General features: G+C 36.1%; 1 protein-coding gene across 5 annotated transcripts in view; it reads left to right on the forward strand.

The window, feature by feature from the left end:
* TMTC2 (transmembrane O-mannosyltransferase targeting cadherins 2) overlaps positions 1 to 20,880 on the forward strand; it is a 390,871-nt gene that overhangs the window by 314,885 nt on the left and 55,106 nt on the right. For all 5 annotated transcript variants that reach the window (XR_011534794.1, XM_070600499.1, XM_070600501.1 and 2 more), the window contains 2 exons: positions 2,056 to 2,170; positions 14,804 to 14,867. Coding sequence is in view for 4 of the 5 variants with exons in the window: in XM_070600499.1 (XP_070456600.1) it covers positions 2,056 to 2,170; positions 14,804 to 14,867 (179 nt within the window). In the remaining variant the exon portion in view is untranslated. The remainder of the gene's footprint in view (positions 1 to 2,055; positions 2,171 to 14,803; positions 14,868 to 20,880) is intronic.

The raw sequence follows: 20,880 nt of genomic DNA on the forward strand, positions 1-20,880 counted from the left end.
GGGGGGAATTATGCAAATAATTAACGAATGTGTTGTGGTATTGTTTTTCTGAACATTAATATGATGAATAAATTCTGTAATAAAATGATCATAAGGGAATTTTTTCTGTCACCGTTTACAGTACTAGAAATTATGTGTTTCATGTAGTTTTGGGATCTTGCAAGCTGCTTACAAAGTGCATGTTGCATGGCAAAGCTTACTTAAAGCATAAGAAATGTTTTTAAATTATGATAAAAAATGTATATTTGATTTTGCACAATTAGTTAACGTTACTAAATTTTGTTGTCGAACATTAAAGATGTATTTAGCATTAACAAAGCTTGAAAGACTTTGCCCTGGGGCATTGCATATAAACTGACCTCTTATGCCAGTCAATATCATTCTCTTTATCACATAGACTTCTTGTCACTGTTTCTCTCTGTTTCTATGTGGACAGTATAGATATCACCTCCTTTTTTTCTCTTTCTCTCTCTCTTTTTTTTTTTTACCAAAGCTAATAATCTCCTTTTCACTCTACAGTCTGGAGTAATGAATTTTAAGAAAATAACCTTCATTATTTAATTAATTGTTGCATTTTCCTAACTATTAATACAGAATAATTTTAGCCATAATAGCTGCCTAGAAAGGAAAAAGAACCATTAATAAATTCCTATATTATCCTTTGTTTAAATATCATTTAAGTAATATATTTATTAATGCATTTATCTAGGTAAATATCATGCTTTGAAGACAGGTAGCAATTAATATTGTGTTTTAATTAAAAAACAATCTGTGGAAAGCATTAACTAACTGAAGAAAGGGTTTAGCATGGTATGTTTTGCTAAGATATATATGAGGACATATTAATTATTCAGAATGCCACAGATTGTCTAATTCTTCTTTTACTTTTTAAAACCACATATAGTTTAAATTGAATCCATATCAACATATTTATAGAGCTAGCATATACATTAATTTCATAAGTAATGTGTTTTTCTATTGTGTTTTCTTAATAATTTTCTGACCCAACAATTATGTTTGTTTTGGGAGATGAGAAAGGCACAGAATAAGTGGCAAACTAAGAAAGAGATGTAAAACAATCTTTGGAAACAGTTAAGGGGTCTCCAAGTCCTGGTCTTAAAACTTTGTCACTTCTTTTTAAAAAAAGTAGGTTTGAAATCCTAGGCTTATCTTTACTCACCATTCTTTACCAATTAAGTTGAGAGATGCTTAAGTATAAGCAGTAGCTGTGGTTTATTATAAATCCTTAAAACAGAACATTTCCCCTTGTATTTTAAGAACTGATCCTTTTGGGTTAGAGATAAGCTAGTAAGCAATGGGCTCCTCCGACAGTCGCCAGGGAGGATTTACCGTTTTGAAAGTTTTTCTGTTTCTGTGCGCAGCTCAGGACTTGCAAATCATTTTGTAATTATTTTTCATGTTGTTAAGTCTTGAACTTTAAGCAAACAGGAAACCCAAAGCAAAAAGAAATAATCATTAGACCACAACTCTATAAGCCTGTCAATTGCGTGGATGGTTTCTACATATCTCCGTTATCCCTTGATTTGGTTTTCATTTAAATATCCATATCAGATAAGGCTTCCCATCATTACTTTTACTGTTAATAAATCCATAGCTATAAAAAAGCAACCTGTTCTCTCTGTTTGCATATTTACAGTTCAAAATGGAGCCCAACTTTTATGTTGTTTTCTTTGCCTAAATTGCAATATGAGTCTGGGATAACATGATATAACAATTCTTTAGGTACAATTTTAAAGAGTTGTGTGGCTCTATCTGTAATGATTCTAACCTTGCAAACCTGACCTGAAAGTAATCTCAAAAATCTGAACTTGGTAATATTTCTTCCACATTTATTAGTCAATCTAATAAGAATGAGTTAATGCTAAACCAAGCTTTCTATGTTCTTTCAGTAATTTTAGTGTTACTTAAATCACGTAAATCTTAGCTTCGTATCGCCTTTACCCCTGTTCTTATATTTTTCTCTACAGCAGCTTTAATTGTTCCACGGGATTATTATTTTCCAAGTTGACGCTCACTTGCTTTCACACTTTGCAGGTCAATTTCTTCTAGAAGAAGCTCGCCTCATAGAAGCAGCCGAGATGGCAAAAAAAGCAGCTGAACTGGACAGCACGGAGTTTGATGTGGTCTTTAATGCTGCCCACATGCTCAGGTTTGTTTTTGCTATTTCACCTTCAAAGAACAACTCTGTGGCTTTGGGAAAGCAAGTAATTACACTGACTACCCGACTGTATCACCTAATTCCACCTTCTTAAGGTGAATTCTGCTGCTTAACCATGCTAAAATCAGTCAGGACTATTTTAGCCGTTCTAGTTTATGTTCACAGTATGTAGGGCACTTTGAAAATTATTGAGACCCCTTTGCCCTTCCCTTCAAAAATTATTGGCCATAAGATACAAAAAGAAAATTGCAAAATTAAAATTAATAACTGTCTAATTAAATGTCTCCAAAACAAAACATTATGTCAATCAACTGCATCTCAATATTTGTGTTTTTATATTAATTATATTGAATGTGCATGTGGATACGTTTTATTACATTTGGTAGTAGAAAGAGTTATCAAATACTAATGTACTTAGGGCCTATCAAATTCTCAAAATAGCCCTATAATTAGCACTGTTGCTGTGTGTATTGAAACAATGTTTTTTAGACCTTCATAACTTCTATTTTCGGAAAGATTATTAGGAAGGCTAATTGCAGTAATAGCAAAACAAATAAAAGGCCGATCAACAATTTTTGTTATGAATATAAAAGTCAGTGCATCCATGAGTGGTGTTTTAGGTTAAAGGAGGATGTTTTTAAGAAATTTAAATGGTTTATACAGTTGTTTAAAAAGCATTGTTTGTTCATTTAGCAATATGTGTACCCCTTCTCCCATACTCTTATCTGAATTTCACTCTATTAAATCTCTACCAAAATGCTTCCTTAGGTGACATCCACACCATGGGCTCTGGGCTTGGCTTGTAGGAATAGGTTTGTAATTATGTAGATTACTCTTACAAAGGAAGAGAAATAGAGGAATTGGTTCACATTTGGATGGTTTTAAAACATAGACTTTTGAGAAAAGTAGAGGAACTTTTTTTTAACTTTTTATTTTGAGGTCACTGTAGATTTTCATGCAGTTGTAAGAAAGAATACAGAGGTCTCCTGTACCGTTATCCAATTTCCCCAAAGGTAGTATCTTGTAGAACTATCATGCAATATCAAAACCAGGATATTGACGTTGTTGCGGCCCACTGGTCTTATTGGGTTTCCCCAGTTTTGTTTGTACCCGTGTGTGTGTGTGTGTTGAATGAGTATGTGTATTTAGCACTAAACACTTTTATCACATGTATAGGTTTGTGTATCCATCACTACAGGCAAAATACACACTATTCCCATGACCATAAGCATCCCTTGTGTTGTCCTTTTGTAACCACACACTCTGCCTACCTCTGACCCTCAGGAACCAATATTTAAACCAAGTTTTGTAGGTTACTTTGGATTTATAATTTGAGATTGTTATTATAACTGTGTGTTAATGGCTTTCTACTTGTCTTTTTATAAATTTTAAATAAGAAATTCTAAGTCTATTTGATAGGAAAGAGTATATGTGAGGTTTCAGTTGAATGCCCTCATTCCACATTAATGTTTAGCATTCCTAAACCTGATATCTACAAATAGAAATCAGGATTGAATTGACTATTGGTATATTTATAAAATGAACTGTAGCCAATCTGCAAGAATCTTGGATGGAAGGATAATTTTTAAGACACCTTACTTTTCATGACAAGGTTAGGTGCTGATATAGGGAGAGGACTTTTTATTCTTCCTGAATAAAACACTATGCTTTTAGTCACAATAAGCCATTCGCAAGGATGGGTATGCACAAGTTTCTACAGGCTAATTCATCTTAATCATAAGATGTTTCATTAACAGGCATTTTTCCACATATTAAATTAGTGTCTGAAATTCAAGATCTACCAATGGAAATCCATTATAAGAACATTACAAAAAAATGTCCTTGTTAAATATATCGCTTATAACTTTTCCTTAGTTTCCGTAGTACTAGAAACCAGTGGAAAGTTTTTGTTATACGTTGGTGATGTGGAAATCTTTAGGATTCATTTTTCAGAACCTGCTCTCTAGCTTTCTGCAGCCTGCATTCCTCATTAAGTTGTAGTCAGTCAGTGCCTTCCTATATTGATTGCAGGTATGACCACAGATGCCTGGCCATATCCTAGTCGACTTGGTGGCAGTCCCCATGAATGTTTTAACTTAGTGTTTCTGGGTTTTGGCTCTGTCAAATTCAAGTATTTCTCGAGTGTTTACTGTGCAGGCTGAACACCAACCTCTTTCCTTATTAATCAAGAACATTTAGGACTTCATTTGCTGAAAGGAATAAGAAAAGTTATTGGTTTTCCCTTGAATGCAGCCTTATCAAAATGACTAGCCATCAAGATTTTGCTTATTTAATGTTATATATAACATTTCCCCTGGGGATGCCAAGTTGTTGTAAATTGAGTTTGATATTAATTCTTTCCTCAAGAGCTCTGTACTTTTGCAAGATATTTAGGAAACAAACTTGGCATGGTTTGATGATGAATTGAGTGTTAGGGAAAGGGCGGATGTCTCCTTGCTTGTGTCTTGGTTAGCTGGATTAATGGTTGACCTAATATCCAAAATCAGCAATTTAGGAAATGTCGTAGTTCAAGATATGGTTTGAGCACACTCATTTAACTTCCCTTTTCTTGGCTAATTCCCAATGAAATGACCCAAAGAATCCGTTAATGAAGAAAAAACTGCTCATTCCAAAGGCAAAAAAAAAAAAAAAATTCATTCCATTTAGATGAGACTAGACTGGAAGAGTTGAAAGCCTGAGGCCAACCATCAAGGGGCAAATCTTTATCTTATTGGGACATTTCAAGAGGCTTAAAATTTGAAAAATTTCTAACAATCCATTTCAACTCTCAGTAATGGAAAAAGATCTGTCTCAGTAGAATAAACACATAGAAAGTTTTGAAATATGTGATTTCAATTTGACAGTTCAGATAAGGATGACAAATCAGATGTATCCATGTAAAGGGCCCTCACTGAAGCAGTGAGCTTTACATCAAAAACGTAAGAGCCGGGGCCAGCCCCATGGCCAAGTGGTTAAGTTCGCATGCTCTGCTTTGGGGGCCCAGGGTTTCGTCAGTTCGAATCCTGGGCACGGACATGGCACCACTCATCAAGCCACGCTGAGGCGGCGTCCCACATGCCACAACTAGAAGGACCCACAACTAAAAATACACAACTATGCACCAGGGGGCCTTTGGGGAAAAAAGGAAAAATAAAATCTTTAAAAAAAAAATGTAAGAGCCACTTAGAACATCTCTAATTCCTGTTGTCAAGGTGGTTCACAAGAACACTACGTGGTGTGGAACTATTACTGCTCTTCACCAAATATGTTTGGCCTTCCACTCTGAGAAACACAGTAAGATTGCACTTGCCTGCCCTCTTCCAAGATGAAGGCCTTCATGAGTCTTATTTGGGTCGACATATGTGTGTGAATGTGTGTATATCACTTTTGAGCCAAAGCTGTTAGAGTCAGTGGTCTTCCCTTTTTCTGACTTGGAAATTGTGGAAATGGATCTTGAAATGACCAAAGGGAGATAGACCTCCTTTCTCATCTGCACTGGATAGGTTGAATGAGTGCAAAATAAACTTTGTTGTCTTAATTCATTGAGATTTAGGATGTGTTTTTTTGTTTTTTGGTTTTTTTTTTTTACCACAGTGTAACCTTAAAATAAACTTTGTTGTCTTAATTCATTGAGATTTAGGATGTGTTTTTTTGTTTTTTGGTTTTTTTTTTTACCACAGTGTAACCTAACCTATCCTAACTGATACAGAATGTGCCTGTGAAAATAAAATAGGTAGTTGGAAAGAGGAACAATGTAACATCCGAAAAGATTACTAAGAGATTAGTAGGATCTCTGAGTTTGTAACTGCAATGGAGGCCATGTAAAATTAATAAACTGATAATTTAAATAGAAGTTATAGATATTTTCCCAGAACTTAATGAAAAATACTAAAGACATGAAGATAATGATTGAAATGATAAAAGATTGGAGGATCGGTTGAGAACTATACACAAACTTATAATTATATGTTTGTATAATTATATATAGTATACAAGTGTGTATATATAGTTGCATATATATTTAGATATGTGGTTTTATTTGTCTGTATATATAAATATGTATAATTATATGCTATATATATGTATGGAGTTATATATAGCATATATACATATGTATAGTTTTGTTTTTGTATATATAAGTGTTATAAATAGAAAATTTCTGAAGGAGAGCATATAGCAGAGAAGCAACTATCAACAAATAGAGAAAATTTCCCAGATAGGATGAAGACCCTCAGTCATTATACTGAAAGCAAAATTAATGAAAATAGATCTGCTCCTAAACTTGTCTTCATGTGTGGGTTACAGTTTTTAGTTGTAAACTAAAGAATCCACTGTGGCAAGTTTGAGCAGAAACAGGATTTATTAAAGAATATTCTGCAGCCCACAGACTGTCCCATGAGCTTGAGAGCACTCCACACAGCCAGAAATAATACCCCACCACCTAGCTTTCCTTGGGGCTCAGCAGCTTTTACTGTCCAGAGGACCGCCACCTTCACCCACAAGGAACCAAGCAGAGCAAGCGCCATGTTCATTAGAAAATGATTCTTCTGGGCACAGCTGCCTCCCCATTATGCTTCCTTCTGACTTTGATTCTCTTGAGGTTGCACTTGATTGGTGGAACCTGAGTCATGTGCTGGAAACTTGGTTGGAATAAAGTTGCTAGATGAGGGAATTTCTGGCTTCTACCTTGCTTGGGAAGGTGGGATCCACATTGTGGCTAATTACCAAATATATTTATAGAGAGCATGATCACAGATGTTGGGTGGCCTCACATAATGGATGTTAACTATATGTGTAGACATTTTTGGTATTTCAAATAAAATGGAAAAAGTACTGGATGCTTCCAGATGAGAGCATTAAAAAAATCAGTTGGTTATCATCAACAGATAATATCACAGGAATTTAAAATGCTAGAACTCAGTAGAGTTATGTCTATAGAGTTGTGAGAGGAAAGTATTGAGTCAGTTTTTCTGTGAGAAGCATTTTGTATGAATGGATTTCGTCAGTGTTCTCGCAGAACCGGAAACTAGAAAGAGCACGAAGATCGTTAATACCTGAGAGGAGGTTTAGAGGCAGTAAGAGCAAACTACCTGATTCTCAGTGTTCATGGGCCCTGGTGGAAAGTTTTTTTTTTAAATCCATTTATAGGATAAGCGAGGAACAAACGTAGCTTTTATTCAAATATCTCCTGTCTGCCTGGCACTGTATTTTGCATTTTACATCTGTCACCCTCTTAGTTATAATTGCACATATGTGAAATAGACACTAATGTTCCCATTTTACAGATGAAGACACTAAGGCTCCAAGACAGTCGCTATTTCCCACAATTGGGAAAGCTGGTGTTTAAACTGAGTGTATTCTGGCCGACTGTAATACTGTTTCACTGTCTCATCGGCTCCCTCGTGTCTTTATAACTGGGTGACTACCTAGAGGCTGTGATTCTTGAATTTCTTGGTGAAGAATGGATTTCTAGACAGGTTATCAAATGTGTAAACCCTAAATTGTAAGACCCTTCCAATATTATTAAATTATCCCTTTGTGGTCAATTTTAGAAGTAAATTTATAGTCATGAGAGAGAACTCCAAGTTTGTACTCTCAAAGGGGTGCTAAGTGTTTAGAAATACCATCATGGTGTAGTGTCTGACAACAGACACACTTACAATGAGATAGGTGTGTACTTACCTTTCTTCTAGGCCTAAGGGCCCAAGTTGTCACTGCTTTCTAGGAAAGCAAAGCTGTGCTGTACCAACTGGTCTTCATTGTTTCCCTAACTTCTAGAGCAGAGTGAATATATGAGAAAGAATTGTTATCTTACATTTCTCTACTCCATTTCTTTAAAGTGCCACTGGAAGTGACATAAAATGGAAATTTGTAAGTCAGAAGGGAACAAAATCAGATTATTTTCTTGAAGCCTATTGGGCACTACACACACACACACACACACACACACACACACACACACACACATATAGTCAGATGTTGGAGATATATTTATATCCAAGGCCCTCTAGGTCATAAACTTTCTTCTTTGACACTTCCAAAATTACCAAAGACAACTCAAAAAGTCATGGGATTTTCTACTTATAAATTGTACTTTACTGCCAACTTTTGGTCAAGAAGGGCTTATTTCATATCACCGTACACCTGTTAGAATGGCAAAAATAACTAAAACAAAAAGGGACAAATGTTGGAGAGGTTGTGGAGAAAAAGGAACCCTCATACACTGTGGGTGGGAATGCAAACTGGTGAAGCCACTATGGAAAACTGTATGAAGATTTCTCAAAAAATTAAAAATAGAAATACCGTATGACCCAGCCATCCCACTACTGGGTATCTATCCAAATAACCTGAAATCAGCAATTCCAAAAGACCCATGCACCCCTATGTTCATTGCAGCATTATTTACAATAGCCAAGACGTGGAAGCAACCTAAGTGCCCATCAACTGATGATTGGATAAAGAAGTTATGGTGTACATATATACAATGGAATACCACTCAGCCATAAAAAAGGATAAAATCGTCTCATTCACAGCAACATGGATGGACCTTGAGTGAATTATGTTAAGTGAAATAAGCCAGATAGAGAAAGACGAACTCTGTACAACTCCACTCATAGGTGGAAGATAAACATGTAGACCAAGAGAACTGATTGGTGGTTACTAGGGAAAAGGGGGCGTGGGGGGAGGGCACAAAGGATGAAGTGGAGCACCTACAACATGACTGACAATAATGTACAACTGAAATTTCACAAGGTTGTAAACTATCATAATCTTAATAAAAAGTGAAAAAAAAAAAACAAACGGGGGGCTTATTTCAACAAGCTTGTAATGGACTGTAAGATCTCTAAAGCAAAGAGGAGTGGCAGATGAGGTTGAAGGTAGGCATCTTCCAAACCAGTGCTTCTCCAACATTACTGTGCTTGAGAATCACCTGGGGACATTGTTAAAATGCATATTCTGACTTGGTACGTTTGGATGATGCCTGAGGTGTTACACTTCTAACAAGCCCTAAGTGGTGCCTGTGATGTTGGTTCTTGGACCACCCCTGCAAACAAATTCTACCTTGCCTTTCATCTTTTCACCCCTCCCATCTCCTTCTCCCTACCCAAGCATTACACTTTGAACACAAGTAGTAATTTATTATATATGAATATTATAGATGACATTGCCAATACACGTTTCTTCCCATTTAATTTTTCCAGTGTATTTCATTATGTAATCTTTCCAGATATACGCTTAACCTGTCCTTAGCAGCCCTGAAAGATTTGAGGCCATGAAGGAAGGGGCTCAAACTCTCATGGGGCATCAAGAAATTTCTCACTCAGAGGAATCTTTTGTGAAATTACACCAGCAGCATAGTCTTTTCCTCTGTTATTGACAAATTTCTGCCTTATCGCTCCATCCTTTATGTTTGGAACTGAGACATATATCTACGGGTCATGAAGCCATTTTCGATGTCTTGACAGAGAAGGTGTTTTCATTTAAGAAGGCTTGATGATCATAAACAATTTTTCCAGAGGTTTCATTACAAGGACCTTTTCTGCTTCATTGTTTTTACATGTGTGTGACTCTGGTTTTGCTATTTTAAGATTTTCCGTACATTTTTATGTCCTCATTTATTTCAATTCTGCTTCTATTCTTGCTGTACAACTTAGCAACTAGAATTAAAATTTAGTGCTGCTTTGAGTAACTTAAAACTGAGTGTCAGTTTAGCAGTTGGAAAGAACCCAGGAAAACTCAGCTACGATTTCATTCTACTTTCATGATACAGGCACAAACAACTCTCTAGTAAAAAAAAAAAAAATACTCCTAAGTCATCCTTGAAAATAATCACCGAGACTTTAATAAAATATCATTATCTTTTGTATAAGTCAAACAATGTTTATTATCCATAGTAAATCATTTTTAATTCAAAATTAGCAGTTCACAAGTGTTGATCATTGTAGTTAAAGAGAGTCTTCTAAATGCTACTAGAGTTTTTACTTTTTACATTTTCAGGGAAGTAATTTTAAATTTAGCAACTTTTAGTTTTATAATTCTCACAGAATACATAAAAACGTAGATAATTATAAGTGATCCTTTTCATCAGATTCTCCTCACACATTTCACAGGGTATATTAAGTTATTTCATAACATAATTGATTCTCAAATTTCTTTTATACATCTTTTCTTGTAATAATATTGGGCCATAAACCTGTGTTCCAAAAGATACTTTTCTATCATAAAATAATACCAGAGAGAAGAAATAGACCTATGAAATATATTTCTGTACTTTTTAACAAATGTAAGTTTCATAGTCCCACGTGCAAAAGTAGAATTCTATAATCAAATAAAGGTGTTTGTTTGTGACCTTTGTTACTATTTGTTTTTACTCTGAGCGAACCTTTTCACTTATGGCAGAAGAACTGAATTTAAAAACCTTTAAAATATAATCAACCCAATCCAGTGATTTCTTGGGAATTCAAGGTTTACTTCCTAGTCCAGTTTACAAATATGATCTAGGCTTTTTCTGTTTCCTTACCTTCCCTGGCCCTGAGACGCCACAGGTAACGTACAAAGGGGGAGGGCTCAACATATATGATGGGCAGAAGTTGGTAATGAGAAAGGAGCCTCCATTTGAGTCTCCAGTGGGTAAGTCTGTTGTTGGCATAGTGACTGAATCTTTATTCTCTAGATGTGGGACATAAACTTAATGTTGACTCTTAGGGTGACAGGCGAGATGGGAGCAGTTGCCCATCTAGCCCAGTGTAGCTTCCTGGTAGGAGTGATTTTTCTTACTCACAATCTCATTCCTAGCTTTGTGAAGTGTGTTGTGGCCAGAACACCAGGTCATCTACATCTGACCTGGGAGATCTCTTGGCAGAGCCAACTGCTTCCCCCTTTACCCACCTACTGAGTCTTCCATGTGGACACAAGGGAAACTTACGTTTTCCCTCCATATCTGATTGTGACCGGCCCCCCATAACTATGGGAGATAGTAGGGATAAGAAACTGAGTATCTAGCAATGTTCTTGCTTTTCCTCATTTCCTATTTCTTTGCCTTTTCCCTGAGTTCCTCCCCTTCCTCCCTTTTGGGGAGAGAGTGAGGTATGTGGGGCAAAACACAACAGTGCATTTCACTCTGTCTCTTCTTAAAACTGTCCTCTGCAGTTTGGGCTGGTGAAGTTCACTTCTATCAGTTTGGGAGACAGAGTTGGGCAGGAAGTAAAACCTGTAATTGCAAATGTTCTCCCTATTCTCCCCTTTCAAATCTCATCTCTTACATTTAAATCATGGTTTTTAAGCATAATCAAAAGCATGTTTTCTTCCTTTCTTAGCATTTGATGTAGGAATTATGGTCGTCTGCCATGGAACAGTGTGTCATATATCATTCTGCTACATCTTGATGTACAAAGCTTTCAGCATTATCCTGTGGTTCAGATATTTAGCTGTAGAGTCCTTGACTCCCAGCTCAACCACTTACCAGCTATATAACCCTAGGGAATTATGAACTTCTATAAGTCCCATGTTCTTTGTGTTCTTTTGTTTTTGGTGAGGAAGATTAGCCCTGAGCTAACATCTGTTGCCAATCTTCCTCTTTTTGCTTGAGGAAGATTGTCCCTGAGCTAACATCTGTGCCAGTCTTCCTCTATTTTGTATGTGGGACACTGCCACAGCATGGCTTAGTGAGCAGTGTGTAGGTCCACGCCCAGAATCCAAACACCAGGCTGCCAAAGTAGAGCGTGCAAACTTAACCACAACACCACCAGGCCAGCCCTCTAAGCCTCATTTTAATCACCTTTAAAATGTGGTTAATGGTAGCAGTTCCTTTATGGTGGTGTGTAACTGGAATGGAATGATAAATTCCTGGTATTTTTTAAGTGATACATAGATAGATGATTTAGAAATTTTCCCTCCTGGAAGAGAAATAGTAAAGAAACAAAGAGTGTGGGTATTCAGAAAAAGTGTATTTTCTCAGCTGCTTTAAATACTTCAATCCTAATAGTCCTGGGAACCTGAGTCCTGCTATCAGTCTCTGACAATACAGTGGTTGAGGTTCTTGACAATATTTAGTAGAATCCCCTAAGCAACTGGCATGATATTGCTAATTTCCTCAGTTTTCCAATATTGATTAATGATTGTCATCTTTACAATCAAGATTTATTAAGCACTCCCAGGATGCTTCTTGCAGAAGGGAGTATGAAATATAGCATATGCTGTAAAGTGGACATTGGACAGTTCCTCATGAGTTTTCTCTTCTGTCTAGAGAGTAAAACAAGGATATGAATGAACATTCACTGGGTAGAAATGATGTACTGTGTTCCCTATAGTATGCCATAAATGCTTGCTGGTTGGTAGTTAGTAAAGACCATTTAATATTAGAAGCAAAGACCTAGAGTGAAAACTAATTTTCAAATTGCATAACAAATCTAATAAATTCCTTTTTTTTCCTTTTTTATTAGAATATCATCACTTCTACTTCTAGCTTAAGAAACTAAGTCTTCTAAACTAGATATTTCCTTTAGAAATCAAACCTTTGAAGACAATGAAGACTTTAAAAACTAGTAACCATTTTTGAGGGGGGAAACCTCTTTCCGATTGTGATGATTATTATTTTTAAAGCATTTCATCTAGTGAATTCCTCAGTTTCTCTTTTGATCCTTATCTACCTCATGAATTTGAATGTCCATAAAGATGAATATTAATGGTAGCTATACTTTCCGTGTTAGACATCTATTGGTTGATTTTTCTTCAAAGTAACTTACTTCTTTGTAGTATTAAGTTACTCTAATTTCCTACCTCCATGCCTTTTATTTTCCTCTGGAGAAAAGCCTTCCAGGGCATGACCTAAATGAATTCTGGTTCATATTTCCAAATGAATCTGAACCAAAGTGATTCTATAAGTCGGTGGAGGAAACCTTCATTAAATACCCTAGCAAGGGAATTTTTACTGTTTCATACCAGACTAAAGTACTTTTCTTCACATATTGAAATTGAACTTCAACATTTATGAGAATATAAATTGCAACAGCACGTTGTAACATGTCAAGAGTCCAGTAGAGCCTTAGGTCAAGGGTTTTTACTTTCTCTATAACCCCATTAAAAATAGCAGTGTTTCTAATTATTTTTCCTTTAAAAATTACAAAAAAAATATGTTCTGCTCTCAAGAGAGATGTTATCTTCAGTTATTGCTATAATTTATGTGGTTACATGGGGTATGTCCTTGTAGTTTTTATTTGGCTTGTCCAAAGTGCAAATTCAATTTTATAGGTATGGCTAGTTATCCTTCTCTTTTAAAACTTGAATGTGGTTTTCTAATTGAGAAAGTTAATTTTTGTTTCTCCTCTTTATTCCTGACCTCTCTGCCATCTTCTCATCTCAAAATCTTCTTCCCATCACAGTTTCAAGAGAGTGCTACTCCATTTTAACTGTAGGACCCCAAACCATTTACTACTATTGCTCACATTATAGCTGTGCTCTCTATATAATCTTCAAGTTGAATTTGACATTTTTCTATAGCATTTCTTCTGTACCCCTCCAACATGGTTACCAGATTACAGCACAACATGCAGGAGCCTTTAGCTCTTATCATCTACCATCTTTGAAGGTTTTTCTGAATCAGTATGGCATGATAGAAAAACATGCTGGTTTTCGATGGCTAACTGGTGGGGCTTCCTCAGGACCCTGAAATTGGATTTCTTCTGCTAACCAGTTGGTGGAAACTAAGCTATAAAAGTCAGTGTGCATCGTTTTTGTATAGGTCAACTATTGTGCCACTCATGGTGTTTGGTGGTAATTGAGAAACTGACTCTAGCTATTTGAAGGCTTTGGGAACTACAGAATTCACTATGGGCTGGAACACATAGCTTGAATCAGCGGGAAACAAGGTAGGCCCAGAGATCAAAAAGCAGGACATCCAATAGCAGTTCTTTACAGGAAAACTCTGGCCAGGGCATAGCCCCATTGCTCCCACCATTGTGAGTGAATTCTAGCCATCCCTTCATCTTTCTATCACTCACTTAGGAATGAAAGTCCCAAGCAAGAACCTCCATTTAGCTGAGCCTGTGTCGTGTGCCCACCCTGGTGGCCAGAAAGCAAGAAGAGGGAGTAGCTGACCTTTTTTTTTTCCGTAGGCTACACACAATGGAAGGTTCCCCTCCTGAATGAGAAAGAAAGTGGCTTTCTAGATAGATACAGAATTAAAAACAAAAATGGCAATGTTCATTATTTTCATAAACCAAAAGCAACTAATTATTAATTTTGACAATTTATTTTAAATTCCTAAGATTGTTCTGGGACATCATGTTGAAGGTGGCGAATCCCAACCTATAACATATTACCTGGGTTAGCTTGGAAAAGGGAAATAACATTTCTAATTCCTAATATGTAAATTTAAGATAACGCCACCTACCAAATAGGATTATGTTGAGATACTATTTATAATGCCTTAAAGACAATGACAACCAGGTTGCATACATTCAATTTTTAATGATCTTTTTCTGCTTAGGCAACTTATTGTTTGATTGGTGTGAATGTAATTTTTAAAAAGTTGATATCATTTTGTTGCATAATGATTCTGTTCACCTAGCTGCAATTTTAAAATAAATAATATAGTTTAAGTTTTTCTTTTTTTCTCTTTAACAGACAGGCTAGCCTCAATGAAGCAGCTGAGAAGTATTATGATCTGGCGGCCAAGCTGAGGCCTAATGTAAGTACTTTCCTAATGAGAGACATTACTCAAAGGGATAGACTCGCAGCATGTGATAGTTTTTGACATAGACGCCTTGTGATGCTGGATTTTTTTCTCTCTGATCTCTTATTCTGAATATCCACTAAATAGCTCATTCAACAATCACATCTGCCAGTCTCAAGCTTCTTGGCTGTTTTCTATCCTACATAAAGCGCCATAAGTTTTTATCATTTGAATGCAGGTTTTAGCATTATTAAATACTTTGCATTTGGTTGACTTGTGAAATTAACTCCTTGAAAGTGTTTTTTGCTGTGGTATTAAATACCTAAGGACTTCCTAACGTTGTAGGTATTTTTTGATTCTTATGTATAGTCAAACCTCGAGCTGTATGCTTCTTTCCTATTCCACAATCCTCATTTCTAATAAGTGTGCTTTTCAACTTTATCAAGTGTGTTTTTATTAGAATTTTTCCCTGGATAGTCACACTTCCATAAAGTGAGATGGATATAAATTAGATCATTACTATTGAAACAGAGTAACCATTTATGAGAAAATAAGAACTGGTTTTATATCTGTCTTCTAAGCACTTCTTTATTCGCAGCACCTCACTAAATTCCAGTGCGTTGCTTTTATTCTCATACGTGCTGCTCTGCATCACTCTTCAAAACTAAAACCTCTGCCCCGCTCTCTAGATCTGCACCATCTATTGAGAAATGTAATTTTGAAACAGTAATGAAAGTGCACGTGTGATGTGACTACAAATAGTGGGATCAGTCTCATTCTTTACAGTAACTCATCCGTGGGGCAAGCATCTATAGAGAGCCTGCTTTGTGATAAGATACAGAGATTTCATACCCTAAAAGGCCACACAGTGTAGCAGAGAAGACGGAACATAATCAACTAATTGAAGTACAGTGTGGCGATTCCTACACAGAGGTATAGATAGTCCTGTGAGAGCACAAAAGAGGAAGATCAATGCTCCTTGAAAGCAACCCACATAGGAAGTAGCTTTTTTTTCAGGTGATTCAACCACATGTAACCTTAACCCTAAATGTAAATATCCTGTTTCATTAATTGTGAGGTTGTTCAAGAATCAGTGAGCAGTTTGCAACAGAAGAAAACAATTTAATAGTTATAATGGTAAGAATAATAACAACTAAAATTTATTGAATACTTATTATATGTCAAGCATCCTGCTAAGTTCTTCATGTGAATTCCCTCATTCATTTCTCACAACTCACAGATACTTCCATGATCCCCATTCTGCGGAAGCTCAGAGAAATTAATAATTCACCCAGTATCAGAGCTAATGAGTGGAATCACATGGTGATTAGGCTGCTGTAACTAGGAGAAAGCTTGATGGAAAAAATGCAGTTATATCTTAGAGAGCAAACGCAAGCCAGAAATCTATAAATGGTCCTCTCATTTATTTATTCAGTAAATATTTACTGAGTACTTATTAAGTGCTAGGCAGTATTCCAGGCACTGGATATACAGTAGTGAATAAGATTGGTAAGATGCCTGCCTGCTAAGAACTTATAATCTATTCTGAAGAGGTGGAGCTGAAGCAAAGAAGCAAAGTATATATATATGTCAGACAGTGAAAAGTGCTTTGGAAAAAGTGGGAGCAGGAAAAGGGAGTTAGGAGGTGCAGGAGGAGGTAGGCAGGAGGCACAGCTTTGTAGATGCCCGAGTTGGGCATCTTTGTGTAACATTTCTACGTAAAGGCTTGAATTTGAGGCCTTAAACTTATTTTTATAACCTCATTGAAGACAGGGTTTTATGTTTTTCTTTCTTCTGTTCCCTGCACATTAATAGAATGTTCTTAATATGCATAATAAATAAGTTCAACTTTTATTCACTGTTAGTCACTTTTATTTTTGAGCGGTTGATCAAATGGTCTTCTTCGCTACATGGTAGCGGGTCTGTGAGAAAGAGCTCTCTGAGCTGTCTGAGCTGACCCACCACATGAAGAAGACACGGAGGCGCCACAAGATTTAAACCTGACTTATGAGATTGTTTATTTTAAATGACTGACCAAATCATAAAATCAATATTTAATTTCCAACTCAAAGCCATTTTTTTCTGAAACCCCCAAAAGTTTCTTCCTAAACATGCTGAGAACTGCTTTTGAAAAATGCGCTTAATTCAAATGATACTTCCCTTATCTGGAAACAGTAAATTAGTTATTTTATGGACTTGGATAGAATACAAAGTTCCTATTTAACAATAAGTAAGTGATGTTGCAGTTGATGGATCAACAGATGTGGTTTTTCCCTAGTCTGTTTTATCAATTGTGTTTTGGTTTTCTGTACATGATCTAGGTAAGTAAGATGCCTCTAAGCCAAGACTGATAAAATGCAAACCTTGGCAGTAACAGAAGTTTCTATTCGGAACCAGATACCTAATTAAACAATAGCCCATGTAATGACTTGTTAGCAGTTAGCACCTGATCTAAATTAAAGCATGCATCTAACATTTATCTTGCTCATAGCTATTTATTCCCTTTGTCATAAAAGTATTCTGTGTTATTTCTATGCTTTAACTTAATAAATTTCAGTTACCTGCTTATATGCGAAAATAGAAACAGACCTCAATTCCCATTCGCTATTTACGTAGTTCCACTCTCTTTTCTATTTTTCTTGTCTACTTGGTAATCTAATCTCACTCTTATTTTTTGTAAAGCATTTTCTCCTATTGTTTAAATGTTCCACTACAACAATCTGTAGCTGTATGTGCGGGACTCTGGATGTTTCAGCAATGCTTATGTCAGATCGTGACCATACAAAGTAAAAGATGCACTGTAACCCTGTATACTACCACTTATTATCATCATATTAGAAAGATTCTTGATTGTCTATGGGATGTATTTCTCTCCTAATAAAATACCTATTCCATTTCTTCAATATGTTCCAAGATGAATTTCTGTCTTTTTTCTATTCTACAAAAGCCATATTTTTCTATACAATTTACTTTAAAGTTGTTAATTAACTTTTTGGATTATTTTATATACCAAGAATTCCAGTGATAAAATGCTAAAATAATAAAAGAAGTCTAAATTAGCAGGCACATATAATTTTAAGTTTTAGATTCTGATATTGTCTCTGCATCAGGGATATTCAATACAGCGTCATTTACTAAAGAGTACAATTAGAGAAATATATTTACTACAAAATTGGCACCATTAAAATTTTGAATCCTATTTATTTGATCTTTGGGTGGGGATTTCTCTAAAATTAAACCTCGTATTATATTAAAACATATTTCTGTAATGGGAAAACTCTTTACCAAAATTGTCATTTTAAGTTTTTCCACTTTTAGTTTTTCATTTTTATGAATAAAATTGACCTCTCCATGAAGGTTACTTTAAAAAGACAACATGTTCTCTGTCTTTTCTCCCCCTTAATGCACATCAAAAAATGCTGACTCTTGAGGACTAGAGAGAACATTTAAATGAAACTGTTTTGTTCCTCTTGTGGGAATTAAGCCAAATTCTGCATTAACTTATGGTTTAAAAATTTTTTTTTTAATGTAAAGAATGGGAAATTTGCATAGTACAAAGTCACCCTCTCTTACTTGGCTTGTAGTACACTTTAAAGTTAGAAGAGAGTAGTTATCAGTGATCACGTCTATATATCTTGTGTTTTACTGGATGTAGTTGTTTTTTGTCTGAATTCATTCAACTTATTTTTTATCAAATTCCAGCTTTGCGTAGGACTCTATGCCCAGTGCAGTAAGATTTCAAAGTTATGAAAAACTAACCTTGACCTTGAGAAATGTACTATCTAATATGGGGAAGGAATGGAGGCTAAAACACATGCATCCAAATTTTCACACTTCAGAACAGTAAATAACGCTGTCTGGTAAGTGCTTTGTGAGTGATATAAGCTAGGTGCTAGAAAAGTACACAGGAAAAAGAAATGACTTTCAGCTGGATCGATCCTAGAAGGCACTGAGTCAGAGTTGGCAAGCTTGGAGAATCTTAAAATGATAGGATGTTTATAGGTGGAGATTTTAGCAGGAGGAGGAGAAAAGAGAGAATTCTGGCCGGTAGAGGCATAGGCGTGAACAACGGCATGGAGCTCAGAAAGCATGAACTATGCCCAAGAAACAGTAAGCAGATATGGTTTATATTGCCAGGGGTGGGGGGCAGAGAGGAAGAGTAAGGGAAGATAGAACTGGAAACTGAGCTAAAACCAGATGAAAGGCGTTGAATACCATACTATGAATTAGGAGTTTGTATTCCAGAATTGTCTTTAAGTGGGATGACATAATGAAACTGGTAATTTAGGATGGCCATTATATGATGTAATGAAGGATGTGTTTTGCATTTGAGAAAGTAGAGATGAGAGATGCAGCCTTGGAAAAACCAGATGAAAGGTCATTGTAATAGTACAGGCAGGAGGTATAATAGACCTTAAAGTACAGAAACACAGTGGAATGGAAAAGAACACGCGGGGGAAAAAAGCCAATTATTTGATAGGTGTGAGAGGGAAAATTAGTTGGCCTCACGAGTGTTCCAAAATTCTGAATTTAGGTAACTTGGGAAAAAGATACGCTAAGCAGAAATAGGACAGCCAGAGGGGTATATTTATTTCAAGAAGAAAGGATTAAGTTTGGACCCGAGTCTGAGTGAGAGGTAGGATATTCCCATTTTCTGTGGGCAGTTCGGGAAAAGGCCACAGTTAACGGATAGAGATTTGGGGGTCTATTTGCAGAAAGGAGATAGTACCAGCAGAGTGAATAAGATCACTAAGGGAGAGAAGGCACAGAAGGAGGGCAGAAAGCAAATTTCAAACCCGTGGTGAGCTCTACATTTGGAATGTAGAATAAGGAAGACATGAGGCAATGGCAGGACATAGAAGTCAATGTTGGCAAGCAGTTTCCACCGCTGCTAAAAGGGTGAAGGAAAACAAGGACTGAGAAAGTCCGTTGACTTCAGAGTAAGACAGCATTGACTATCTTCAAGCGCTCAGGTTCCTGCAAGTGGTGTGGGCAGAAGTTTCTAAGGTGTTAAGGAAATGGAGAATTGAGAGCAGAGTGTGAACTTATTCTGTAAATAAATTTGGAGGTAAATGAAAGAGTCAGTGCAACACCAAAGAAATATTAAGTATATATTTATTAAATATTAAAGAGAAGTGTTAAGGAATGTGTGTATATATGTATGTGTTTAAAGATGAGACTAAAAATGTGTCCAAGTAGGGGGGAGAACAAAAGAAATATTGAGGATCCTAAAGGATCATTTCCTCCCCAGAGACTGAAGAAGAAAAAGTAGACTTTGAATATAGAAGAGGGAAAAAACAAAATAGAAATGGAAGGGGCATAAGCTTAGATAATAAATTACTTCTCTCATAACTATTTGATTATCTGCTGATCCTGTGGAAAGAAGGGCAGAATTTGGGGTTAAAGACCTGTAAACAGATGGGTGTGCTGAGGTGCACAGTAGGTAATATTTGATATAGGCCTCGGATCTGTATGTGATAAATAAATGCCAGTACATTTGTGGGTTGGGGCATTAAGCCATTAGTCATTTTGTGATAATTCTAAATGAAGTTCTGAAATCTACTGGTAGATTACTTCTCGCTTTGATTTAGCTCTCTGACTTTTAGGCTAGATGTTGTACTCACCCTTTGTATTTCTAATGTGTATAATGTTTTATAAATGTTCTTCCATGTGCATTCATCATATATGAATTAAAGGGGAGTGTGTTCCAAGGATCAGATTATCCAATAGGAAGTTACATACATGCATTATACCTTCGCAAGGCACTTAGAATATAAATTATTTTAGAGCGTTATTATAAAATCAAAGCCAATGTTATCCATTTCGGCTCTTTAGCAATGATTATATGTCAAAAGATCAAAATGAGAAATACGGGATTCAAAGAAATGAGCTTACCTTAGGAGAGTGCAGCTGGGTTATCAGTCTGCATATTCTACAATATATTATGTTCAATTTGGACCATCATTTTTGTGGTAAAAATGGTGGAGTCGAGGAGATGGAGAGATGGCTATGGAGTACAGATAACCAC

This window comes from Equus przewalskii, chromosome 29 (assembly GCF_037783145.1).
Source record: "Equus przewalskii isolate Varuska chromosome 29, EquPr2, whole genome shotgun sequence".
NCBI classification, from domain to species: domain Eukaryota; kingdom Metazoa; phylum Chordata; class Mammalia; order Perissodactyla; family Equidae; genus Equus; species Equus przewalskii.